Source organism: Copadichromis virginalis, linkage group LG18 (genome assembly GCF_057382275.1).
Source record: "Copadichromis virginalis isolate Kocher_CV1m ecotype Utaka linkage group LG18, C_Virginalis_male_GT1.1, whole genome shotgun sequence".
In the NCBI taxonomy this organism is placed as follows: Eukaryota; Metazoa; Chordata; class Actinopteri; order Cichliformes; family Cichlidae; genus Copadichromis; species Copadichromis virginalis.
Genome location: NC_140635.1, coordinates 1,803,632 through 1,830,295, shown reverse-complemented (window position 1 = coordinate 1,830,295; position 26,664 = coordinate 1,803,632). Strand labels below are relative to the sequence as shown.

The following is a 26,664-nucleotide window of genomic DNA, read 5'->3' as shown; positions in this document are numbered from 1 at the left end:
ACACACACACACACACACCTCTGATTCCAGCGCCATCTTAAAAAATAGAACTCAAGTAAATACAAGTAGAATGTCATCTCTGACCCTGTTTGACGTCATACTGCCAGAAAACAGTCTTCTCTCCTGTTGAAGAAAGTCTCACCAGACTCCGTAGAAAATTCCACAGATTTAAATGTTCCCGGAGCCTTTCCACCTCTCACAGCTGTTCAGCGCGCTGCACTTAGAGCAGAAGCGCCAAGTTTATAGTGTAATTCTATTAAACAGAGAGTGCTTTGATGTGCTGACTGAGGCCGAATAAAAGAGAGGGACCCGCAGATGTGTGTTTGTGTCGTTTCGTGTGGCAGTTTTAACAGAAAAGAAAGAAACACGAAATTTACATTTTTAGGGGGGTTCGGCTCAGCGGAGAGGAGCGTGCAGGGGGTCAGACTGAGTAGAAAGTTTGAGTACACGGTGGTCACGTATGCCTCTCTTGTTTCTGACTGTTTGAAGCCATATCAGGTAATCAATCTCCTCCAGAGTTTCGCAACTTCTTTATTTCCCAGCCAGACTCCATAGAAAATTACACTACTTTAACTTTTCCATCCAGTTTGCTTCCACCGCAGATTTTCCATCTGCTTTGGAATGTGAGGACGTGCATTCAATTCGTGAAACAAACACTTCTCCAAACACACACACAGAGCTCACTGAGCTGCCCTCGGACCTAAAGCGCAGAAACTCGCAACACTAAATATGGGATTCCGTGTAAGACTGTGTGGTTTGAGTGTTTTGACTGTAAGCCGAATGAAAGACTGACTTATCCAGATGCGTAAACATTTGTGTCTGTGTTGGTTTGTGCAGCTGTTTTCAGCGGGGAGGAAAGAAAAGCTTAAATGTGGAGTTTCTTAAAGGAGGTTCGGAGCGGAGGTGAGCGCGAGAGGTGTTCGGGGTCTTACCGAGGTGCAGGGTGAGGTTGATGGAGTTCGGGTACTGAATCCCCGCCAGCATGGTCTGGCTCTGCCACCAGGTAGTGTCCTGCTGGTTGTTGTAGTCGGTCAGGTACGCGGCGCCGTGGTGGTTCCGCGGGTCCCGGGCGTCGCAGATGTGGCACGACTTGGTGACCCCGGTGGCGCCGGTCTGCACGCAGTACTCCTCGGGCGGAGAGCCGCAGGTATTGGTGGCCACCACCGTCACGTTGAAGGCAGCGTTGACGAACTCGGGCATGCAGCGCTGCGGCCGGTCCCGCTCGTCCGAGCACTCGTCCATGGCAGCGCGCACGCACAGCGCCGCCGCCCAGCTCAGAGCCACCAGAGCCCGGATCACACTCGGCATTTTTCCTGCCCCCTCCGTCCTCCCTCACGATCAGAAGACTGCGCGCGGCTCCCTCGCGAACTCTCCTTCAACTTTTCAGAGTTTGCAGAAACTCCCCGGTTACCGACATGAACCGTCTCCGGGCAGCGACTGAAGCGTAGGGCGGGTGTCTCCGTCCCGGCCGCCTCCGCAGCTCGTGTCCGGCTGTGCTGTGTACTGTGTGGGGGTGTGCGGGACTGCGCTCGGCCTCAGCTCTTTGTGTCCGCCGCCGCCATGCAACAAACTCCAGCAGGAAAAGACGAGAGTCCAGACTACACCCAGTGCGCTACTGCGCAGCTCCGAGGCGCAGAGGACCCTCCGCCACTTCCGTCACAAATCTGCAGAAAAATCCTCGGAAATCACAGCGCGAGCCACTTTTTCACCTGCACACGTCCCGCAGGTGAAAAAGACCCAGAAAAAGCGGTGGACATGAAATCATTTCAGCATTTACAATAAAAACGCGCTTATCTGACCCAAAGAGCAACTCTGAAGCGCTAAGAACAGAGTAAAGAGTTAAATAAGATAAGATAACCTTTATTAGTCCCACACGTGGGAAATTTGTTTTGTCACAGCAGGAAGTGGACAGTGCAAAAGTTATGAGGCAAAAATTAGAATACAATAAGAATAAATACAGTACACAACTGTACAGAATAGAATAAAATAAAATACTATATACAGTAGAATAAAATAAAAATAAATATACAATAAGATAAAAATAGAATACAAATACAAATACTATATACAACTGAGTAAAAATACAACGATGACAGAAAGGATTATTGCACTTAGTATTATTGCATATGTGTGGATGTGTGTGCTTGATCAGTTAAAGTCTTTATTATGGAGTCTGACAGCAGTGGGGAGGAAAGACCTGCGAAATCTCTCCGTCCCACACCGTGGGTGCCGCAGTCTCCCACTGAAGGAGCTGCTCAGTGCTGTCACAGTCTGCTGCATGGGGTGGGAGATGTTGTCCATCAGGGATGACAGCTTAGCCGCCGTTCTCCTGTCACTCACCACCTCCACTGGGTCCAGAGGGCATCCTAGAACAGAGCTGGCCCTTCGGATCACCCTGTTCAGTCTCTTCCTGTCCCCAGCAGAGATGCTGCCGCCCCAGCAGACCACGCCATAAAAGATAGCAGAAGCCACAACAGAGTCATAGAAGGTCTTCAGGAGTGGGCCCTCCACTCCAAACGACCTGAGTCTCCGCAGCAGGTACAGCCTGCTCTGCCCTTTCCTGTAGAGGGCGTCTGAGTTATGAGTCCAGTCCAGTCTATTGTTCAGATGAACACCAAGGTACCTGTAGCTGTCCACAGCCTCAATGTCCATACCCTGGATGTTCAGTGGTTGCAGTGGAGAATGCTTGTGCCTGCGGAAGTCTACCACCAGCTCCTTGGTTTTACTGGCGTTGATCTGGAGGTAGTTCAGCTGGCACCAGTCCACAAAGTCTTGGGTCAGACCTCTGTACTCCTTGTCGTCCCCATCAGTGATGAGGCCGACTATTGCAGAGTCATCAGAGAACTTCTGCAGGAAGCACTGGGTGGAATTGTGGGAGAAGTCTGCAGTGTAGATGGTGAAGAGGAACGGAGCCAGAACCGTTCCCTGTGGGGCCCCCGTACTGCAGACGACCCTGTCCGACACACAGCCCTGAGTCCTCACATACTGTGGTCGGTCGGTGAGGTAGTCCAGGATCCAGGTAGTGAGGTGATGGTCCACTCCAGAGTTCACCAGCTTGTCCTTTAGAACCGAGGGAAGATTGGTGTTGAAGGCACTGGAGAAATCAAAGAACATGATTCTCACAGTGCTTCCAGCGGTCTCCAGGTGAGCGAGGGAACGATGTAGGAGGTGAATGACGGCATCATCCGCTCCAATGCCAGGCTGGTAGGCAAACTGAAGTGGGTCCAGTGATGAGCTTATTAGGCGCCGAAGCTGAGCCAGGACCAACCGCTCCAGGGTCTTCATCAGGTGGGATGTCAGAGCCACCGGCCTGTAGCTGTTGAGGTCCTTGGGGCGTGAAGTCTTATATTCAGGTCAAACACGAGTCTGACGAACAGCAGATCACCTGACCTCTCTTCTTCATCTTAACAATTTCACTTATTCATCAACACGGGCGGACATTAAGTCTGTGTGTCCTGGGGTGGGTGGGTGAGGGGGAGTGGGCCTTCTCTAAACATTCCCAGGTGTTTTCCGGTGAAGGTGAGATTTTATTATTTTTAATAGAAGGAACATCTTCACTTATTTAAAGACAAGAACACAGACGTCAGACACCAGAGGTTTGTGTTAACAATCCAGATCCAGACTTTGTGTAAGCTTTAACAACAAAGCCTAAACCCCACTCAGAGAAGTTAATCCAGACTTCCTGCTTCAGGCTCTGAGCGAGCTCCAATAAAAGGTCGTTTTTGACTCTTCTGCATGTTTCTGGATGTTTGAGGTGATGTCTAACGCAGTCACAGTCATCACCACAGAAACAGAAACACAGAGAGCTTCTCCCAGCTGCTGTGGCACATTTCCACAGCAGACCCTCTCAGGGACCTGCGCCCCGTCCTTGTCTCAGACAGGACCTTTTGCACATTTAGTTCACGTGTTCAGCACAGAGCCACGTCTAAAGGAAAACCACCGAACCTTAAACTGCGACTTGTATCAGTGGAGTTGGTGCAGCATGACTGGCACTCTGAGATTAGAGGAACTTTGAGATTTGCGTTAAATCCTCAGAAAAATACAGAGTCTGGTTTGTGGGGTTTTCTCTGAGGCGCCTTCAGACTCTCTTGACTTGAAAATGTAAATTTTTTTCTTGAGCTTCTCCTGCAGAGAATCCACGACAGCAGCTCTGCAGGACTCGGCTGTTTTCACTCACAGCACATTCAAAATGATCGTTAACTGAGTAAAACACAGAGGACACAGATAAACACCAGCCCAGAAAATAAGATAAAGAAAAACATGTTAAATTAATATATTTTTAAAAAAATGAATAAGTAAGAAAGTAAGTAAAGTTCATTTAGCGCTTTTCACAGACAGTCACAAAGATTAAAATAAACAGTACAATCAATGGACATTATACACAATGTAAAAGGTTTAAATGTAAATTAAAAATGTGAAGAATATAAAACACGTAGATCAGCAAAAGGCTTGTTTAAACAGAAACGTTTTAACTGCTTTTTCAAAGAATCCACGGAGTCAACCAAACGTAGAGTGATGGTAAACTGTTCCACAGCCGTGGTGCACAGACTGAAAGGCTCTGCCCGCTTCGGTCGTGTTCGAGGAACAACCAACAGACTCTGCGTCTGTGCGCGTGGACGACGAGCAGCGTATTTTGTAAGAAGCTCGGATGAATAATCTGGGGCCGTTTAGTGCTCTGTATGTTAAAACAAGAATTTTAAAACGAATTCTAGAATCTATTGGGAGCCAAAGTAAAGAATATAAGACGGGAGCTAGAACGAGTTCGTGGGCTGGCTGCTGCGTTTTGTATCACCTGGAGGCGAGACAGAGATGACTGATCCAAGCTGGTGAACAGGGAATTACAGGAATCTAAATGCATGAATGAGTTTTTCCAGTTCAGCTGCAGAGACCATAAGTCGTACAACACACAACACTTGTGTGTTGTTCAAACAGCGCTGTGTTTACTGCAGTCTGTGGTGTCATAATCATTTGTGGATTATTCTACATAAAAAATGTGGAATTTTCTGAAAGTTTAATCCTGGATTTTTTAAACTATCCTGGGATGAATATTTTCTAATGAACATTTTTATTGGTGGTCCTGATATGACGTCATAGTGCCAGTAAATTCATAAATAAAGCAGAAAAAAATGAAAATATATATACAGGTGAAATAAACTGACTAAAGACAAATATATAAATTATTTGCCAAAAATAAAGTCGCTGGCCACTTTATTAGGCACACCTGCAGATATCTAATCAGCCAATCACGTGGCAGCTCAGTGCATTTAGGCACGTAGAGACCTTCTGAAGCACAAACCGAGCATCTGGATGGGAAGACAAAGCTGCAGCAGCTGCGTGATGATGTCATGATTACGTCATATCAGACCAGAATCAGAGGAATGTTTGCAGCTCCACGTTGAGTCAGAGCCGTGAAGACTCTGAAGGTAAACGAGGTCCAATCAGGCAACAGCAGGGTGGCGTTAGTAAACCGCCCGTGAGTGAACGAATTTATTTATACATTTAATTTTAATCAGCATTTATTTTACCTCAACATCTGTCCCCATGCCTCTCGCTCTTTTTTAAAACTCTCTTTTTTTGGTCCAAGTATATAAAAACCCAGACGATGTAAGTGAGACAGCGCCCTCTGCTGGTGATTCATGCGACTCAACAGATTAAAAAACACTCCGTTCAAACATTTCCAACATTTTTCTCACTTGTCCAAATCTGCTGAACCTGTCAGTTTTCTGTATTAAGCTGTGAAGTTACCTTTTCAAACTATTCATTTGTGCTTAGCTTTCAAGGCACCAACACGCTGCGTGATTTCCAGTATTGGTCAAGTTACTTGAAAAAAGTAATCAGTAACTAATTACTGATTACTTCCCCAACAAAGTAATCCCGTTACTTTACTGATTACTTATTTTCAAAAGTAATTAATTACTTAGTTACTTTTTAAAAACACGATTTACAACCTGAACAGGTGATAGAGCGATAGATCTTTCAGCCCAATTCTACTTTTTCTACATAATCATCATACAAAATGTAATCAAATGGAAAAGTCTCTTTTTAAAACTTGTTTATTAGTTTTAATCTTTTAACTTTATGCATCAAGCAAAAATTTAATTATATGCAACATTCTCTGACTGGAAGAAATTAGTTTAACATTGAAACCTATTTTCTGCACATTCCAGCACATAAAATAAAATATTTTGTGTGTTTACACTCAGTCTTTCAAATAGATGCAAGTAAAACACAGCAGAAAATAAATAAAGTCAAAGACTCAGCGGTCCTGTTGCTCTATTTTCACCTGTAAAAGCATGAGTGGGGTAGGCGGAGGGTTACCCTGGTGCAGGTGTGCCGCGGTCAGTGGAAGAATCCGCGAGTTTCTCTGTGAGTTTCCCATTACGTCGTAGCTACTCGGTGCTTGTTGGAAGTTTAGGGGTTTTTCGCTGTAAAAAGAAGTTTTCTTCCCACGCACAGCGGACACTAATGTTTTTGTCACTTTTTATGGAATCAAACTCAAAGTAAGGTCAGTACAGTGGGGCAAAAAAGTATTTAGTCAGCCACCGATTGTGCAAGTTCCCCCACTGAAAATGATGACAGAGGTCAGTAATTTGCACCAGAGGTACACTTCAACTGTGAGAGACAGAATGTGAAAAAAAAAATCCATGAATTCACATGGTAGGATTTTTAAAGAATTTATTGGTAAATCAGGGTGGAAAATAAGTATTTGGTCACCTCAAACAAGGAAAATCTCTGGCTCTCACAGACCTGTAACGTCTTCTGTAAGACGCTTTTCTGTCCCCCACTCGTTACCTGTATGAATGGCACCTGTTTGAACTCATCATCTGTATAAAAGACACCTGTCCACAGCCTCAAACAGTCAGACTCCAAACTCCGCCATGGCCAAGACCAAAGAGCTTTCGAAGGACACCAGGAAAAGTATTGTAGACCTGCACCAGACTGGGAAGAGTGAATCTACAATAGGCAAGCAGCTTGGTGTGAAAAAATCAACTGTGGGAGCAATCATCAGAAAATGGAAGACATACAAGACCACTGATAATCTCCCTCGATCTGGGGCTCCACGCAAGATCTCATCCCGTGGGGTCAAAATGATCATGAGAACGGTGAGCAAAGATCCCAGAACCACACGGGGGGACCTGGTGAATGACCTGCAGAGAGCTGGGACCAAAGTAACAAAGGTCACCATCAGTAACACACTACAACGGCAGGGAATCAAATCCCGCAGTGCCAGACGTGTTCCGCTGCTGAAGCCAGTGCATGTCCAGGCCCGTCTGAAGTTTGCCAGAGAGCACATGGATGATACAGCAGAGGATTGGGAGAATGTCATGTGGTCAGATGAAACCAAAGTAGAACTTTTTGGTATAAACTCAACTCGTCGTGTTTGGAGGAAGAAGAATACTGAGTTGCATCCCAAGAACACCATACCTACTGTGAAGCATGGGGGTGGAAACATCATGCTATGGGGCTGTTTTTCTGCCAAGGGGACAGGACGACTGATCCGTGTTAAGGACAGAATGAATGGGGCCATGTATCGTGAGATTTTGAGCCAAAACCTCCTTCCATCAGTGAGAACTTTGAAGATGAAACGAGGCTGGGTCTTCCAACATGACAATGATCCAAAACACACCGCCCGGGCAACAAAGGAGTGGCTCCGTAAGAAGCATTTGAAAGTCCTGGAGTGGCCTAGCCAGTCTCCAGACCTCAACCCCATAGAAAATCTGTGGCGGGAGTTGAAAGTCCGTGTTGCTCGGCGACAGCCCCAAAACATCACTGCTCTCGAGAAGATCTGCATGGAGGAATGGGCCAAAATACCAGCTACTGTGTGTGCAAACCTGGTAAAGACCTATAGTAAACGTTTGACCTCTGTTATTTTTTGACCAGGACATGTCCTTCAATGCACATATTAAACAAATATGTAAGACTGCTTTCTTCCATTTGCGCAACATCTCTAAAATTAGAAATATCCTGTCTCAGAGTGACGCTGAAAAACTAGTTCATGCATTTATTACTTCCAGGCTGGACGACTGTAATTCATTATTATCAGGATGTCCAAAAAACTCACTGAAAAGCCTTCAGCTAATCCAAAATGCTGCAGCAAGAGTGCTGACAGGGACTAGAAAGAGAGAGCATATTTCTCCTGTTTTGGCTTCCCTTCATTGGCTTCCTGTTAAATCCAGAATTGAATTCAAAATCCTGCTCCTCACATACAAGGTCTTAAATAATCAGGCCCCATCTTATCTTAATGACCTTGTAGTACCATATCACCCTATTAGAGCGCTCCGCTCTCGCTCTGCAGGCCTACTTGTTGTTCCTAGAGTATTTAAAAGTAGAATGGGAGGGAGAGCCTTCAGTTTTCAGGCCCCTCTTCTGTGGAACCAGCTTCCAGTTTGGATTCGGGAGACAGACACTATCTCTACTTTCAAGATTAGGCTTAAAACTTTCCTTTTTTCTAAAGCATATAGTTAGGGCTGGACCAGGTGACCCTGAATCCTCCCTTTGTTATGCTGCAATAGATGTAGGCTGCCGGGGGATTCCCATGATGCATTGAGTTTTTCCTTTCCAGTCACCTTTCTCACTCACTATGTATTAATAGACCTCTCTGCATTAAATCATATCTGTTATTAACCTCTGTCTCTCTTCCACAGCATGTCTTTATCCTGTCTTCCTTCTCTCACCCCAACCGGTCGCAGCAGATGGCCGCCCCTCCCTGAGCCTGGTTCTGCCGGAGGTTTCTTCCTGTTAAAAGGGAGTTTTTCCTTCCCACTGTCGCCAAAGTGCTGCTCATAGGGGGTCATATGATTGTTGGGTTTTTCTCTGTATCTATGAAGCGCCTTGAGGCGACTTTTGTTGTGATTTGGCGCTATATAAATAAAATTGAATTGAATTGAATTGTTATTGCCAACAAAGGTTATGTTACAAAGTATTGAGTTGTATTTTTGTTATTGACCAAATACTTATTTTCCACCCTGATTTACCAATAAATTCTTTACAAATCCTACCATGTGGATTCATGGATTTTCTCTTCACATTCTGTCTCTCACAGTTGAAGTGTACCTCTGGTGCAAATTACTGACCTCTGTCATCATTTTAAGTGGGGGAACTTGCACAATCGGTGGCTGACTAAATACTTTTTTGCCCCACTGTAGGTTCCTCTTCGCTGCCACAACAGTGCCTCTTCACGACCGCCATTCCTCCCCAGGTGAGTGAGCTACTCAAACATGTAGAGAAGTTATGGCAGGTAGATGTTGTCCCGGTGCCAGAAGGCAAGGTGGTTACCCTTTCAAGAGAAGACAACTATGCAGTTAGCCTGCTAGAGCAGAAGACAGTTCGTGTAGAAGTCGAGGGCATCCAACGTTATGCCACCCCCCTCCTTCGCCGCCAGAACATGCCACACCTTAAAGCTAGCCCTAACACTGTCGTTCCCAGTTTGACAAGTGTGGAGAGAAGGCTCCAGAAAGATCCAGAACGAGTTAAGATCTACCGGGCGGAGATAGAGAAGTTGGTCGACTTCAAGGTCTTCGTCGGTACCCACGTGGCTGAGATCCACGAAGTAACTCACTCGCACACCTGGTGTTATGTGGATTCAGCCCAGAACCCTGCGGATGATATAACCCGTGGGAAGTCCCTTCCCGAGCTGACCAGACCCAACAGATGGAGTCAAGGGCCTCCTTTCCTGCTCCTAGGTCCAGAACAGTGGCCTCCAGAGCCAAGTGGCACCCTGGCTGAGCCTCCAGGCCCATCTGAGCTCCGTAAAGAGACCTTTCGTGGAGTTTCTACCACCTTTGACCCCACCACCTCGAACTTCAGCAAATATGACACCTGGACACAGCTGCTGGAGCTGCTATTACGCAGTTGCATGGGGCGGCCAAAGGCGGTGGAACTTCATCGGCTTATGACTATATTCGAGCAGAGATGCACGTCCTGAGAGAAGCTCAACAGGAGAGCTTCCCTGAGAATTATCGACTCTTTAAGCAGGGGAAATCTATCAGTCGCAGCAGTCGTTTCCTTGCACTATCCCCTGAGTTCGACCACGAGAATGAGGTCATCCGTGTAGGTGGACGTCTCCCATCCTTTAGTTTGGGATCCAACACATCCAGTCACCCGCCTGTTCATCCAGGACGTCGACAGTCGCCTGCGTCATCCAGGGCCAGAGAACTCCAAGCAGCTTTTGCAGCCATGACCTCTGACCTGCAGAAGCTCCTGGCTCCCCATAAGATTGTCTTCCACTTCAATCCACCAGCGGCTCCTCATTTCGGGGGAGTGTGGGAGCGGGAGATTAGGTCTGTCAAGACGGCACTCTACACTACAGTAGGATCCCAACCCCTTCTGGAAGAGGTCCTCCGCACGGTCCTTGTGGAGGTGGAGGGCATCTTGAACTCCAAACCACTAGGTTATGTCCCGTCTGACATCAGTGATCCTGATCCAGTGACCCCCAACTGCTTTCTGATGGGGCGGCCTGATGGAGCACTTCCTCAAGTGGCTTGCCCCAAAGAAGAGCTCCTGAGTCGCCGGAGGTGGAAGCACTCCCAGGTGCTGGCTGACCACTTCTGGTCTCGATTCATCCGGCTGTACCTTCGAAACCTGCAGCTTCAGCAGAAATGGCGGTCATCCCCCGCAGATGTCACAGAAGGTTTGGTGGTGATGATCGTAGATCCTCAGCTGCCTCGCGCTTCCTGGCTCGTGGGTCGCATCTCCAAAGTCCACCCCAGTCCCGAAGGGCACATCATGTCTGCTGACATCAAGGTGAAGGACTGGACCTTCACCCGACCTGTGGCGAGGCTGGTGGTACTGCCTGCCCTCCCGGACGAAGACAAAGGACAATCACCGCAGGGGCGGATCTAGAGAAATTTTCTGGTGGCATCAGGGTGGCAAAGAAATCAAATGGGGTGGCAAAATCGAAGCCCTTTTTTTCTTACACATATGCAGGTGGTTATATATGGTTAAAATAATCCAAATAAAGTAAGCATACACGTCATATAACTTAATTATTGTCTGTAGCCCACATAATTAAACACTTTAGTTACATAAAACATGTGAGTTTTGATGCTACGTACTGTACAGCCTGTATAATAAATAAATATGTAGCCCAATAAGTATAAAATCCAGAAAGCTACACAACATGGGGCGCTTCATTTACAAATGCAAGTCTGTTTTTTGTCAGAAAACAGTCACATTGTTACAGCTTAAATTACACAAAATGTCAGAAATCTGCACTGTCATGAACAAAAATTTAAACCTAATTTTTTCTTGATTTGTTGGATCAACCCACTGAGGTCTGAAATACAATCGGCCATTTTTGACTCCTTTTGAGTTTACGTTTGTATTTCACCCTCAAATTGTTAAATTTTCCCCCCCGTTGCCTTGTTTGGTATCTTTTCAGCTCAACTGAATTTAGTTGTTTTGACTGACATACTGCATTAGTATTACTGATCTGAAATCACACAAAGAACTTAAAATCCTAGTAGTATTTTTTTTTACTCTAAACAAAAACCCACAGACATGTTGAGCAAATGTTTATAACTTGAAATGCAAATATAAAATGTACATTTTGTAAACATATACAGCTATTTATCTAAAAATGCAGCCAATACACCTGCCATTTTTTTTTCATTTTGTATAAGAATTTAAAAATATTACTAAAACTAAAGTGAGAGAACAATCAGGTTTCGCAATAAGATGCCCCACAAATGATGTGTGCCTGTAAAAAAAGCTTGTCCACCAAAAGACAGAAGAGCTCAGGGATAAACCTGCAGGCCTGACAACAGCAGCTGTATCACTCCACTGGTTTTCTACTCAGTGACAGTGTTTATATTGTAAATGTGCCTTTGTGACACAAAACAAAACAACGACTACACAACACACTAAGTATACACTCCACACTAAACGTCACAAATCTGCCACATCTAAACTCTCTCTCTCTCGCTCGCTCTGTCTCGCTGCCGTTACCGTCACCCTCAAAAGTTTTCCCTCTTCCTAAACAACCAAATCCCACATGTTGACTTTTGTTTTTTAAATTGGGCGACATGGTGCATTTTTCCACCTATAGGAAAGAGGGTTTTCGCGCTGTCCTTAGAAAACGCTTAAAACACAAACACACACACAAACGTGACGACAGTATTTAGAAAAAAGCGTGGCTTCTATATATGATCATAACTCTGGATTTACTGGCCTGTAATTAAAATTTAAAAACTTTGAAGTCCGAACTTTCAATGTGGCTGAAACAGAGACTCAGCGTGGCTGCAGCTTGTTGCTGTGTCAGCTTACATTAGTCATGTGATCTGGAGGTGCAGCGTGTCCGTGGACCACAGAGGGTTAATAACACTCACCTTCCTTCCATTTCCACAGTGTAACATCCACCCACCTGTGTAAAAAGCGAAATTCCCATGGTGTTGTTCAGAATGTGCTCTGGCACGATCATAAGCATCGCTTGCTACTGAAAACAAGAAAAAAGCCGGTCCTGCTATGGGCTGAACCATTTGTTACTGGTGCAGGGGGAACACTATGCAATATATTCAGTTTTAGCATTTATATTCACTGCTGACTGTAACTACGCTCAAAATGTTAATGCTATCTTATTTTAATAAACAACACTGTCATATGCAAAACTGGGGTGGCAAGGGATCATTTTAGGGTGGCACTTGCCACCCCATGCCACCCTTCTAGATCCGCCCCTGTGCAGCTCTACTTCAATATATCAAATATTTGTGTCATTCTCAAAACTTTTGGCCATGACTGTACTGAGAAGCTACGAGAGGTGGCCAAAGAAAAGGACGGGTCTTATCCATCAGAGAAAAACCCAACATACACCCACCCCTGCCCAGCTCCTCTCAGGAGACTGAGATGAGTATGAAGATGTCTAGCACATATCAACAGCCGAGGGTCCCTGCCCACGGGGAGCTGAGGGTCCCTGAGGGTCCCTGCCCACGGGGAGGTGATGCCACCCCATCCAGGTCAGTCCTCCTGCAGGTGGATGGGTCTGTGGTGGGGTGATTTAATTGTGGTCAATTTTAATCTATCCTCATGTTTATTTAACAAAAAAGTATTTTTAAAATCTGTATTTTACTTTTGTACCTTCATGTATTTAAAAAAACAGAAGTATTTAGAAAAAAGAAAGCGTGAGACAGCGCCTCCTGCTGGGCCCTCACAGCCAGAACCTTTTTAAGTTAACCTGCATTATTTAAAGTAGTTTCTGCTTTTATTTTGTGGACACTCTTTAAGCAATAACTTCTGTTTGACACGAGTCCAAACTTGTGGGATTTTTAATTTTAAGTTTAAACTCAAACTAATCCTGATGAGTTGGATCTTCAGACTTTCAATGTGTGAAGAGGAAGAATGAGCCAACGCGATGAAGGAACAGGACAGATTTATTGAGACGTTTTCATTCACAGACCATAAAAACCAACATCAGCAGGTTCCAGTCAAACATCATTTTAACTGCGGCGCTCGATTTCACATTAATCTTTTACAAAATAAACGAAAGAAGAAGACGAGGCGACTGATTTTTAAGGTTAGTATCCTCCTCTGTACCCGCCGCCGCCTCTGTATCCTCCACCTCCTCCTCTGTAACCACCTCCTCCTCCACCTCCCCTATAACCACCTCCTCCTCCACCATAACCACCGCCTCCTCTGTATCCTCCATATCCTCCACCACCCCTGTATCCTCCTCCTCCTCCATATCCTCCACCTCCTCTGTATCCCCCTCCTCCTCCTCCATATCCTCCCCTGTAGCCTCCTCCTCCTTGGTAACCTCTGCCGCCGCCTCCTCCATCAAAACGCGGCATCTTCGGAGGTCGTGGACCGTCTCCCATCCTGCACAGACACACAAACAGAGGAGATGAGATGTTTGAAGGTCTAAAGTTTGTTTTCAGAGGCGATGTGAGTAATAACAGGATGAAGCAGAGACCCAAAGAAGATCAAAACATCAAAGTTTCATCATCGAGGGAGAAAAATCTGCGATTTGAAAGGATGAACTAAAACGTTCCTTCATTCATGTGGAAAAAGGAAACAGGCAGGCTGCGTTTCCTGTCTGAGGACGTCCGTTACCTCTGGTTGGTGGCCATCATGTTGAGCCCGGCCGCCGACGGTTTGGAGACGTGTCTGATGACGTTCAGGAGCCGCTCGTTGGTTTGGTCCATCTGTCTGATGTACTCCGGGTCTTTGGTCACCTCCACCACCACCGCCTCCAGGGCGGCCCGCAGAGCCAGGATGTTCCCCGCCACCTCGTGAGCAATCGTCAGTTTGATCCTGCCATCATTAAAGTGAAAGGTCACTGAGAGGAGAGCGAATCGCAGTGCCTCAGAGGAAACAGGAAGTGAGTGAGAGTGCTGACGAGCTGCAGGTCGGTCGGTCACTCACCAGTCGTCGAGCTCCACGATCTCTCCGTTAGAGGTCACCTTCTTGCAGGCGAACAGCAGCAGCTGCAGAGGACTGACCAGAGTCATCCCTTTAGCCGAGATCGCTCTGGTTCGGATCTGAAAACAGAAACGTCCCCACCCGAGAGAAATGTTGGCTGTGATGCTGCGAGGGCCGTAAATTCATCTAAAAATTTATTTAGTGAGAAAACCTACAGAAAAAACCACCTGCTGTTGTTAATTTACACAAAAGCAATAATATTCATGTTAAAAGGTGAACGTGGCAGTTTTGGGTTTCACCTTCTCGCCGAAGACGAAGAACGGCGACGGGTAGATCATGTCGTGGCTGCTGAAGGGACAGTTGACGGAGGATTTGTGGATGAGGGCGTTGCGCCCCTCGGTGGTCAGGATCTTCCTCTTCTCTTTGTGGTAGCAGACGTTGGGGTACGAGCCGAAGGTCAGCAGAGAGACCACCACGTCCAGGTTGTTGTCCGGCCCCACCGTGTTGAACATCTGCGTCATGAGACACTCTGAGGGAAACGAAAGTGCAGGTGAGCTCCCGGCCGGTTCAATCAGCTTTGTGTGTCAGGATGGTGCGTTCAGGTACCTTCAGGAAATCCAGTGTTCACCAGGATCTCCTTCAGCTGGACTTTGGCCTCCCAGGTCATCCTCAGAGTCGACATGTTGAGACGTTTGTGGTCACAGAAGCGACTCTCCGCCTCCTCTCCGTTAATCCTGAGCAGAACAACAAGTGTTCACAAACGAGACGTTTCAGGGAGAAAACGACACCTCCTGTCACTCGTGTTGCAGAGGTCTTTTGTAACTTTACCGCTCTACATGTGAAGTTTACCATTTTTCTGATTTAGCTATTCATTTGTAAGAGCACGCGGCACAGACCTGACGTCGTCCCAGGCCTGGAACACGGACAGCAGCGCCACGTGATCCGAGAAACGACTGCCAGCAAAGTTTCTGTGCACGAAGCCGAGACGCTTCCCCTCGTTGATGAAAGGCTCTGGGAAACAGGAGGCGGCCGAGATGGTGCACATCGCATCGCCGACGCTGGAGGGAAACACGAAAATGAGAATTTCATTTAAAGACGGGACGCTGAGAGAATCAGAAAATCAGCAGAGAGACGAAAAACTGACTGGAAGATGCAGCCCATGATCATCATCTTCCCCAGCCGAGGTTCGATCGGCAGCCGAGCCAGAATCCGCCCCAGAGGGGTCAGCTCGTCGTTGGAGTCCAGAGCGTCCAGCTCTGCAACAAACACGGAGATTACAGTGAAAATAATTCATGTGGAAACTGACGGCAAAAAAAGGATCTTCAAAAACAAAACATAACATGTCAACTTTATGAAGTACAGACAAGAATCAGACCAAAGGGCATAGAACCCCAACACAGGCATAAAAACAGGCCACAGCAGGGCTGATCATTTAAAATCTATAAATCAGAGCGTCAGATCTGTGAGAGGACAAACCAAGACACACAGAACTAAGTTCCCAGCAGCCCCGATAGTCCGTTTCCCTTCAGACCAGGCCTTTCGTACCTTTCAAGGTGTGTTCGGCCTCAATGACGGCGTCCAGTGGCGGTGGCTCGATAGCCTTAGACAGGAAGTGGCCGATGCCTCCGAGTCTCAGCAGTTTGATGCTCAGGGCGATTTCATGCAGCGGAGTTCTGAAGATCTCTGGAGTCATGTGAGTCTCCAACCTGCACAGCCACACAGAGACAGATGTTAACACCCAAACGCTGCAGCCCGCGGCGTGCCGGAGGATCAACGCGCCTTACTTGTCGAATCGAGCGCGGCTGCAGAGGTGGAAGCAGAACCCCGGTCGGACTCTGCCGGCTCGACCTTTCCTCTGCTCCAGGTTGGTCTTGGAGGCCCAGACGGTGGCGTAGTTGGTCATATTGTTGTGGGAGGTGAACAGCTTCACTTTCTGCCTGTTAGCACAGCAAACAGTGCGACCTTTAACCCCTAACCCGCTCAGACGCTGACCTCAGGAAGAGAAACTACACCTGTGAGCGCAGCGACACTTACTTGCAGGAGTCGATGACGTAGACGACATCGTTGATGGTGATGCTAGTCTCGGCGATGTTGGTGGACAGGATGACCTGAAACGTCAGCATGTGGTTCAGACATGCTCAGTGCATGTAGCACATATCAGACACACTTCATCTCATCCACGTCGGTCATCGTTGAAACGGTTTGAATTCCACAAGTTAAATTTAGGATGAAGCTTTTATGTATTCCTGTCACTGACCTTTCTGATGTCATCAGGAACCGGTTCAAACACCCTCCTCTGCTCCTCTCGAGGTATCTGAGAGTGCAGCGGCAGGATTCGGTACCGGTTGCTTCCTGAAAAGCACAGCATACCAGATTTTTCACAGTGCTCTCGCACGATGAGCAACAACGCTACACAACACCAGCTAAAAACCAAGATCCAAGAAGTCTCTTGCTTTCCACTGCAGTGTCAGGGGGAGTGTTTCGGTCAACAGTCCCCACAGCAGTGACTCTCCACTTAAGGCGTTATTGGTGTTGTGTGGTGTGACGCGTACCGAAGTGTGGGTTGCTCTCCAGGTGTCTCTGCATGGAGTAGATGAGGTTCCAGCCGGGCAGGAAGACGAGCACGGCGCCGGCCACCTGCAGCGTCTCGATGTACTTCAGAAGCGCCTCCACCAGCTCGAAGGACGTTTCCTTCTCATTGATCTGAGACATCGAATGCTTCGTCTCCGGCGTATACTCCGGCCCGCAGATCACATTACAGTTAGTCTGGGGAGAAACGTTTTGCAATCACATGTAATTCTGACGTTCGTCACAGTGCAGAAGAATTTTAAAAACGTTTCTCACGTCGTCGTCTCCTCCCTCCTCGTCTTTGTCTTTCTTCTTTCGGTCCATCGGTGGAGGCACAAACTTTGTCATCTGGATGGAGTCCTCCAGGAAATACTCTGAAAACAAGGAAGAGGTTTTTTCAAACCCGCTGATATAACAATAACTGTTTACTACACTGATTATTGGCTTAAACAGTTTAGGGCAGGGGACCTCCAGGCCTCGAGGGCCGGTGTCCTGCAGGTTTAAGATGTCCTTCATCCAACACAGCTGATTTAAATGGCTAAATGACCTCCTCAGCATGTCCTGAAGTTCTCTAGAGGCCTGGTCATCAACTCATCATTTGATTCAGGTGTGTTGACCCAGGGTGAGATCTAAAACCTGCAGGACGCACCACGCTCACCATTACACCCAAACCTCCCGGCTAACGGGTCACCAAACACTTGTATGAGTGCTTATCCTCAGTTTATATTACAGGAAAGTCCACAGACAATCATCATTTTAATGTTTCCACACACAGGTGAGGCCGGTGAGTCGGAGGTACCTTGGACAGGGAAGGTGCGTCCAAACACCTCAATGACGGGGCAGCTGAAGAAGTACTCTCTGAACATGGTGGTGTCGATGGTGGCCGACATGAGGATGATGCGCACGTCCGGGTATGCCTGGACCACGTCTCTGAGGACCACCATGAGGAAGTCCGTCTGCACGGACACACAGAGGGTCAGACACATGGACAGAAGCCCCCGGGGTGTTTTTGGCTCAGTGAGTCCCTAAAAATCAGCGAACAAACAAACTCACGTTGATGTCTCTCTCGTGGATCTCATCGACGATGACGTGACTGATGCCTCTGATTCCTGCTTCCAGCTTCCGCAGAAGAACACCTGAAACACAGAAAACACTCAGATCTACACGGCCGGACCGCCAAATCGCTTCCCCCGCCCAGCGAAGTAACCACGGCTTCGCTGCTTAGTTGCTGAGGCAGCAGCACAGTGGTTTCCATACCGACGGTGCAGAAGAGGATGCTGGCGTGGGGTCGAGGCAGGACGGACTCAAATCGGACACTGTAGCCACAGCTTTTCCCAAGATCCTCTGCTCTCTCAAAGGCGACCCTCTCAGCCACGGACACGGCGCTGATCCTTCTGGGCTGCAGAGAAGAAGGAGGTCAGGGCTGCTGTGCGGAGGTTTACGGAGCACACGGAGCTCAAACACGGATCAGACCTCAAACTGCAATGAAGTGAGCTTAAAGCCGCTTAATGTTTGCTTGATCAACAATACAGAAGACAGGCTGTAAGCTCTCAGGTAAACGAGGCGGGTGAAAGGACGCCTCGGCGTTACCTGCGTGACCACGATGTTGCAGTCCGATGCTCGGCCCCCCTTGATGAAGCGGTCCAGGATGTACTGAGGGACCTGAGTGGTTTTACCGCAGCCCGTCGCTCCTCTGATGATCACCACAGGGCTTTTGTCGATGGCCGCCATGATCTCTTCCTCAAACTGTTTGACGGGCAGCTGCTCGCGCTCCATCAGGATCTGAACGACAGCATCGTTAAGTCTCACGGCACGCTTTCATCAACGCAGACGTAAAGGTAAAGGAGACTGACCTTCTGCAGGTTTTCATCATGCTCCAGCTGGTACTGCAGCTCGTCGTGCAGGTCGCCGCTGATCTGCTCCGGAGGGCACTGAAGGGGTTAGAACGGGGTCTTTACGGAAGGCTTTCACCACGACTCGCTCCGATTTAGAAATCAGAGTTTTGTCAGGAAAACAAAGGACAGAGGGAAGAGCTGCACGACTCTGATGACTGTAAGACACCGAGTGTCTGCACAGCCTGTGGGACTCGAATTAATAACATGATTTCTGAATACCTGCTAATAAAGATCAACGAGCCACAAACTGATCCTACTTTAGGGTTTCAGGGTTCGTGAGACTCACGTAGGCCAGCGGCCCCTCGTCGATGTTGCTGCTGGTCCAGGGGTTCCAGTTGACCTGAGGCGGCGACCAGGGGACGACTCCGGCTCCGGTCTGCCTCTGTGACGGCTCGAAGTACGCCAGCTTCCCCTGAACCAGAGACACCGGGCTGCTGGGGTCTGCAGGCTGGAACATAAAAACCTTCATGTTACTGAATCGAATGTAAACGCTCCGTTTATTCTGACGGTTTGCTTTGAAGAGCATCACCACATCACATCTGCAGTCCGGTGCACTGAAGAGTGTTTCACTGGTTTCATGCGTACGTCCACGAACATCAGCGCGACAGACTTCAGATTCGTCACAGCACACTGCTTTATTTGCTACGTGCTGCCTTTGAAGGGTGGGTTCGATTGACAGACACTGAACAGCAAGTGCGAACGCTTTCATGCGACTCACCGGTGGGGGGACGCTGACTCCGAGCTCCTGGACCACACAGGCCAGCTGCTGCTGTAGGTCTGGGGACACGTTGACCTCAAACGCCTCCAACTGTGCCAAAATAACAAAATCCTGTTTTAAAAACGAGCTGCGTGATGTGTCGTTCAGTCTCTGCCTGTTTTTAAACGTACAGTTTCTCCCTCCTTCTTCTTGGTGACCCCGGAGTACGCCTCGATGACTCCCAGGTGATACAGCTGTCGCACCAGAGACAGAGCGCACGATTGAGCCGCCAGCTTCTTGTTGGAGCCGTGCTCTCGAGCCGTGATCCCTGCAGAGCAAACCCGGCAACGTTTGACTCACACGAACAACAGAAAGCAACTGGTGTTTCATGGTTTCTGATCACATTTATCACAATTTCTGTAACTTTTCCATCCAGTGTTAATCCGAGAACAGACTAATAAAAATCGAATTCTTCTCGGGCACGCTCGCACAGAGTCCGGTGTGGTTGCCATTTTGGTTTGTAGCGCTCTCTCTGCGTCCTGTTCTGACCTCTTTCACTGCTGATCATCTAAAACAACTTCAGCATTTAATAGGAAATGTTCTGGAGTCTTACTTCTGCCGAGCTGCTTCACAAAAAGCTGCATCTCTGCTATGAAGCTCCTGCAGACACAAAGACAAACGTCACGGCTTCACTCCTTGTTTCTAGAACAAAAGCATCAAACTGCACGTAGACTTAGGAGCTGAACTCACCTGCTCCACTCTCAGGAGGAAGCCTGCATGTTTTTCTGCCAGACTTTGGGATTTTTAAAGACCAATCAACAGCTTTGATTCTCCTGGCTGCGCTCTGCCCTGCGGTGAACAGCGACACCAGAAATCACAACCAGACTCCACCAAGCCCTGAGCTGCACCCATGGGACAGCTTTAGTGCACCTAAACACTGTCCCATGTCTTCCTTTGGTGTGGTTGTGAGTTCTGGCATCACCTCGGTGTTCTTTGATGGAGCAGGAAACTCACTCCAGCCTCTGAAAGTAACCTCCTGCCCAATTCACCAGCTGACATTTATCACAGCTCATTTCTCACATTACAACAATTCATCAACTCAAACCAGTCTGGGTTTGTCGGGCTCAGGTTCTAGTTATTCTAGTTGTTCTTGTTTCAGTGCGAGTTAGCTGGTGTCTGCGCTCAGTTCGAACAGTGAGAGCTCTCTGGTGTAGCCGACACACTCTGGAGGTCTCTGGGTTTACAGCAAGTCCAGCAGAAAAACACACAGGAACGTCCTGAACATCAACCACCAACCAACACACGTCAGCTCTGCAGCGCGACACACACCAGCTGGGTCGTATTCAGGCTACTGTCACACATTTATGTGCACAAGGACAAAGAAGACGTGTTTACAGGTGTCTGGGAATACGATGATGGCTGAGCTGAGACCCAGCTGGTGCGTGCTGAAAGAGAATATAACCTTTAAGAATTTCATTCAACGAGGAAAATAACAGGAGAACTGAGCAGGAATAAAGAGAAAGATGTAAAAAGATCAAAAGGAAGCAGGAGATGAAAACAAGAGGAAACAGAAAGAAACAGCAGGAGAAGAAGGGGAGGACATAAAATCAACACGTCCTGTAAAACCCTCGCGCTGCTCTTTGGAGGAAATTATTTTAGAATAATCAGAAATTCCAAGTCTTGTTTTACATAAACTGGCAATTTTTTTATTTTTTTTACAAAGAAGATTCAATTAAATTTTATTTATAAAGCGCCAAATGACAACAACAGTTGGCTCAAGGCGCTTCTGAGCGTTACCACCCGTCACTTCAAGGACAGCGCTCGCTCTCCGGGCGGAGCTTCGATTATTTTTGCTGAAGCCCCGCCCCCACCCTGTTGATCAACACTTTCAGCTTACACCCTCACACGTCTCCTGCACATGCACAAAGTTCCACAACAGCTCAGTCTAGAGATGCCACCATCTCTGACTCCTCCCACAACACTGAAGAAACGCCATGTTAAGTTCATTCGTCGCCATCTTTACTGAGAAAACAACTAAAGCTGTTGTAAAGCTTTGCTGTAGCTCAGGCCAAAAATATGATTAGTTCGCGTTTCCCAGTCTGGTTGCCGAGCGGCTCTTTGGGGGCGGGGCCAATCTTTGCCATTATTGTATTTTCCAATGGATTTGATACATTTATGTAGAATCTGTGAGCTGAATGACTAAAATAAGCAGCGTTTATCAGAACGTATCAGTACAATCAGAAACTGAATGTCTGAACATGCAAGATAAAACAGGTGTGTGGCTGAAGGTCGGCTGTGAACTCCAAACCAAATCCAAACTGAAGGGAAACAAAAGACAAACACTTCCAGCAGAGATTCAATCAATTCTCTTCAAATGGAGAAATCAAGTCCTTTGGTCAAAATCACAGTTGCTTTTAGGAAATCCTTCTGATTTTTCTTCAGCTAAAGAGAATTATTAAGCAGCTGAAGCTCATTAAAATCACAGTCACACCATCAGCGTTTGTTTCGGCTCCAGCTGTGACCCCTCAGACTGGATCTGGTTTAGAATTTCCAGCCGGTCTAAAAAGCTCTGAGATTCCAGACCTGTTGTGGTCCGGTCCCACTTGGCTGTATTTATACTCAGCACTGGTTTTCTCCTTCTGGAAGAACTGGTTCAGACGGGCCTTGGCGTTCTCCAGAGTCCAGTTTCCGTGAAGGTTAGCGTTCAGATCCACTTCCTCCGACTCCAGAGTCTGCAAACAAAAACACAGGCGGGAGTTCGTTTAGCGAGGGAGAGAAATCATACCTGAAGAAAAAAAAATAAGGGAACTCATTCTGGTTCTAATGATGCATCTGCATATTATTAATGGCCAAAGTTTAAAAATAAAAGTAGAAACGTATTCCCCGAGTGCCAGTTTTCTTCATGAAAGCAGAGTCCTCGGAGTGTAAACTTGGCTGGTTGTTCCAAGTTTAGTAAATCTGTCCAAGGTTCTGGTTCAGATTTGAGCTTTAGGGGGACGCCTGTAACTTAGGAGCAGCTTACTTCCTGTTAAGGAGCTTAATGTTAACATCACCAATGCTTTTCACTGCACTGTAATTTGGAATTATCTTGTACCGCCTGCGCTTCCTGTTCGTCTCTCTTGGCGTAATACTCCTTCAGGTTGGCTCCTCGGTCCCACTGAGCTCCTTCGTCACTTCCTCCTCTGCCCCAACCCGAGTTTCCTGCTCCTGCGTAACCCAGTCCGGTCACTCCTGGAACCGGCCCACTGACGCTGCTGTCCCCTGAGAACAATAAAGAAGGAGAAGCAGAAAGAAGCCGGCTGAATATCTGAACCCGTTTAATCCGACCCGCCTCACCACATTAAAGTAAGAACTTGTGATGTTTGGAGTCGTTAAAGCCACCATGCTGCCGGTACCTTGCTCAGCTTTCACTACCAGGTGAGGTGGTAGAGGACCGCTAGAAGGGAGGTTTCCAAAGCCAGCATCTGCAGCTGCATCAGGTTGATCTGCGATGGGAGCGCTCGCCTGATGGCAGAAAACGTACTTACTCATTTAAAAAAGACAAAGTGAGAGAAACAATCAGTTTTTATCTCTACAGAAAAAAACAGAAGGAAAAACAGGAACGGCTTCCTGACCCCGAGGGCCGGGACCTCTGCTGCGTTCATCTCTCCGATTCGGACCAGATAGTTGACAAAATCGCGGGCGGCGTTGGTCTGCGCGTCCTTCTTATTGGTGGAGTTTCCCATCCCAATGTAGTTGAAGCTATCGACTCGGACCTGCAGGGAGTACGGTGTAAGGTTAACAAAAACCTCACCGAGTGAAACCCCCTGATGTCAGAATGAACGCTCACCTCACACATAAACTTCTGCCTGTTTTTGTTGCCCGCTGCTCGGATGTCGTAGTTTGGAGTCAGCTTCTTTTTCCCACACCAGGCGTACAGGAAGTTCTTGATGTCTGCCATGGTGGACTGACAGGAGGGTCCTTCTCTTCCGTGGACCAGTTAATCTGAGAAACAAACTGCTGTCAAACTCCTTGATATTTAGCTTAGATCTGGCACTTACTGTGAATCATTTGGTTTGGAGTCACAGAGGGATGAAAGTCAGTAAATGTTGCTGAACTGAGGACGGATAATATCACATCTAAGAAATTACTGCAATAACTAACTGGCCAAACTCTGGTAGAAGCCTTGCTGCTGTCTGCTTACCACCTTTTAAGATGAACTTTGGTCTTGCCTGAACACAAACGGATCTTTGATAGTGACTCACTTATGTAAACATGGCTGTACGGATCACTTTACTCAACATAAATATGCAAATTAAATGAAGTAACTCAAACCCAGTCTTGATGGATGCATTTACTGCCCACCGCTAGGATAAATCCCGCTGTCTGCGGTGATTCTGGATACAAACGATAACAGCGTCATTAGCACAGCGGGTTGTTTTTACTGTGGGCTGGATTTCATAAAACACTGTTAGCATTCATTAGATTCAACTCTGTAATGTTTGGCTAGCATTTAACATTAGCCTCAAAGTGTAAAATTAAATTGATGACTTATAATCACGAATTTAAGTCACTTATCTTTAAACTTTCAGTACAATTTATATAAAAAATTGTTTCTGATAAATGCGTGACTGCAGGCTAACGTTAGGCCCCTGCTAGCTACTTATCACCGGAAGTTCAACTCACATCGCGTCGCAAAAAAATATGATTAAATTAAGAAGAAATGCGGGGGAAAATAATCCGAAGTACTTGTACTTACAGCCAGGGCAGAAAACTGCAAAAGCTGCTCCACACTTCAGCAGCTAAGCGCCGGCAGACTATCAGCGTTGGCTTCCTCCGGTTACGCTTCACTTTCGGTTAAAAATAAACGTAACTCCCGGTGCTTCAGCGCCCCCTCAGGCCGGAGGGAGAATCGGCCTCCATCAAGTTCTGTTTCTTCTTCTTCTTTTTTTACTATCTTTTTTTGCCTTTATTGTTCTAACACAGTGGAGAGAATACATGAAAGCTGTGCTCCATGTTCCTCTTTTCATGAACACTTTGGTCAGTCATCTTTACACCAGCAAAACAGATTTGAGCTCCATAGTTATAAATGCCTGTTAAGTATAAATGATCAAAACAGTGAAAGTTTTAAAGCCAGGCCATTATAAACCTTTAGTTTATATTTAGTATAAGTATTAGAAAAGTATAAAAGAACAGAATAGAATAAAAAATAGAACAGAATAGATAAAATATACCGAATTGATATTTTTTTGTATTCAGGCATTAACTCCCGTGAAACCAGCTGATCTGGAGTGTTTTAAAGATGATGTTTCTTGTACATGACAGACTTTAAATAAAACTTCTGTCATCCATCAGTCTGTGTTAACCTGAGCTCCTCTCCTGAAGGCACCAGATATTTAACCTGAAGCACCTGAAGGACCGAGCTCAATAAGATTTATAGATCACCTGAAAACAATAGTAGAAAATGATCTAACAGCCCTACCTGCATCTCTTAGAGTGTTTTATGTTCTTTTTTTGAGGAAACAAATGGATTTTCAGTGGGAACTTGATTTAATTTAGGGCATCTGAGGCAGAAAAAGAGGAAACTAAAATAGTATTTTCACATCGTAAAGACAAAACTGAGTCATTTGGTTCAGGACATTGAAACTTTCTGCATTTAACTACAGAAATTGTAGCTGTTCAAACATTAACAGCAAAGCAACAAACTGCGTGATCACATCTGATGATTAATTTGTTCCAACAGAAGAGACTTCACAGTTTATAATAATAATATTTAGAGTATTTGCTTTAAACCAGGAGATTCTTTAACTGAGTTCAGCTTCTTATTTAGATTTTTTAACCAGCGCTGAAATCAAACCAGAAAGTTTTGCAATTTCTTCACAAACTTGGCGATAAAATCTGCACTGAAGATTTATTATGACTCAATAAACTAAATGTGTGTGTGTGTTAAGGTGTGTTGGTACGGCAACACAGTCAAACTGGGTGCGACTCTGTGTGTAAGCAGGCAGGGTGTGTGTGATGGATCATAATGTGTGTGTGTGAGTAAGTGTGTGTCTGAGGCTCAGGGTGTGTCTGCTGGCTCACCTGCAGCCTCAGGACACATCTTACACATGGAAACTACCTGAGCAGCAGGAGGAGGAGAAAACGTGCCTGCAGGCGAGAGTCAGGGCTCCACAACACAAAACACAAACACTGTGTTTGCTCCAAACTCAGCAGGAGGTGAAATGTGCTTTCATCTGTGGCGACTGCAAATAAACGTCTGTGGCTGTCTTTGGTTTTTGAATAAAACTCTAACCCCGAGCACATCCTGAACCTTTTATATCTCCCTGAACGCACCACGGCGATAATAACTACAGTAAACAGTTTAATTAAAAGGAAAGAACAAAAAATATTTTTCCTCTTGGAAAAATCTCGATTCCTCATCAGAACTATTCCACAACTTTGATAGATGACCTCATATTTACTGTTTCAAACATACTTTAAACAGTAAATATTTAATATTAGTACTCAGATTTTCTTTAATGTGATATCTTTCATATATTATATAGAATTAATTTTATACATATTTGTATGTGCTTTATGTAAGCTTCCCACATGGTTTAACATGAATTATCACATTTAAGTTATGCTAAGCTTTAACATAAACTTTGTTAAGTTGTATTAAAAATATTCAAATTCCTTATATAATTCCAACTAGTCTTTTAACTAACTGATCACAATGATTATAGTAATAAAGAGATGTTACAAACTGGATCTGCTGGATCCACTCGACTGCACCTAGTGCTCCGATTACCACGGGGACCACCGTTACCTTCACCCTCCACATCCTCTCGAGCTCTTCTCTGAGCCCTTGGTATTTCTCCAGCTTCTCGTGTTCCTTCTTCCTGATATTGCTGTCATTCGGAACCGCTACATCGATCACTACGGCCGTCTTCTTCTGTTTGTCTACCACCACTATGTCCGGTTGGTTAGCCACCACCATTTTGCCCGTCTGTATCTGGAAGTCCCACAGGATCTTAGCTCGGTCATTCTCCACCACCCTTGGGGGCATCTCCCATTTTGACCTCGGGACTTCCAGGTTATACTCGGCACAGATGTTCCTGTACACCTGGTTATGGCGTTCCATGTATGCCTTGCCTGCTAGCATCTTGCACCCTGCTGTTATGTGCTGGA

At 46.5% G+C, this 26,664-nt stretch overlaps 2 protein-coding genes across 4 annotated transcripts in view; both read right to left on the bottom strand.

The window, feature by feature from the left end:
* lamc1 (laminin, gamma 1) overlaps positions 1 to 1,591 on the bottom strand; it is a 46,757-nt gene extending 45,166 nt beyond the window's left edge. The window contains exon 1 of the mRNA XM_085440177.1: positions 933 to 1,591. Within this exon, the coding sequence (XP_085296303.1) occupies positions 933 to 1,308 (376 nt within the window). The 5' untranslated portion in view covers positions 1,309 to 1,591. The remainder of the gene's footprint in view (positions 1 to 932) is intronic.
* An 11,755-nt stretch (positions 1,592 to 13,346) lies between these two features.
* Positions 13,347 to 24,373, bottom strand: dhx9 (DEAH (Asp-Glu-Ala-His) box helicase 9). 3 transcript variants are annotated; one of them, XM_085440184.1, is made up of 28 exons: positions 24,251 to 24,373; positions 23,342 to 23,496; positions 23,127 to 23,267; positions 22,908 to 23,016; positions 22,607 to 22,773; positions 22,096 to 22,244; positions 20,126 to 20,172; positions 19,704 to 19,840; positions 19,534 to 19,623; positions 19,102 to 19,263; positions 18,774 to 18,851; positions 18,511 to 18,702; positions 18,178 to 18,319; positions 17,974 to 18,056; positions 17,720 to 17,876; positions 17,197 to 17,294; positions 16,905 to 17,118; positions 16,610 to 16,704; positions 16,387 to 16,460; positions 16,137 to 16,289; positions 15,898 to 16,058; positions 15,497 to 15,608; positions 15,249 to 15,410; positions 14,959 to 15,086; positions 14,652 to 14,881; positions 14,356 to 14,471; positions 14,044 to 14,244; positions 13,347 to 13,809 (listed from the first exon to the last, which is right to left on the bottom strand). In XM_085440184.1, exons 2-28 carry the CDS (start codon positions 23,450 to 23,452, stop codon positions 13,509 to 13,511), a joined length of 3,810 nt encoding a protein of 1,269 aa, XP_085296310.1. In that variant the 5' UTR covers positions 23,453 to 23,496; positions 24,251 to 24,373; the 3' UTR covers positions 13,347 to 13,508. The 3 variants fall into 3 exon arrangements, with proteins under 3 accessions (XP_085296310.1, XP_085296311.1, XP_085296312.1); XM_085440185.1 differs by lacking the exon at positions 24,251 to 24,373 and adding an exon at positions 23,827 to 24,176; XM_085440186.1 differs by lacking the exons at positions 22,096 to 22,244; positions 22,607 to 22,773; positions 22,908 to 23,016; ... (1 more) ...; positions 23,342 to 23,496; positions 24,251 to 24,373 and adding an exon at positions 20,263 to 20,330.
* Positions 24,374 to 26,664: the final 2,291 nt, after the last annotated feature.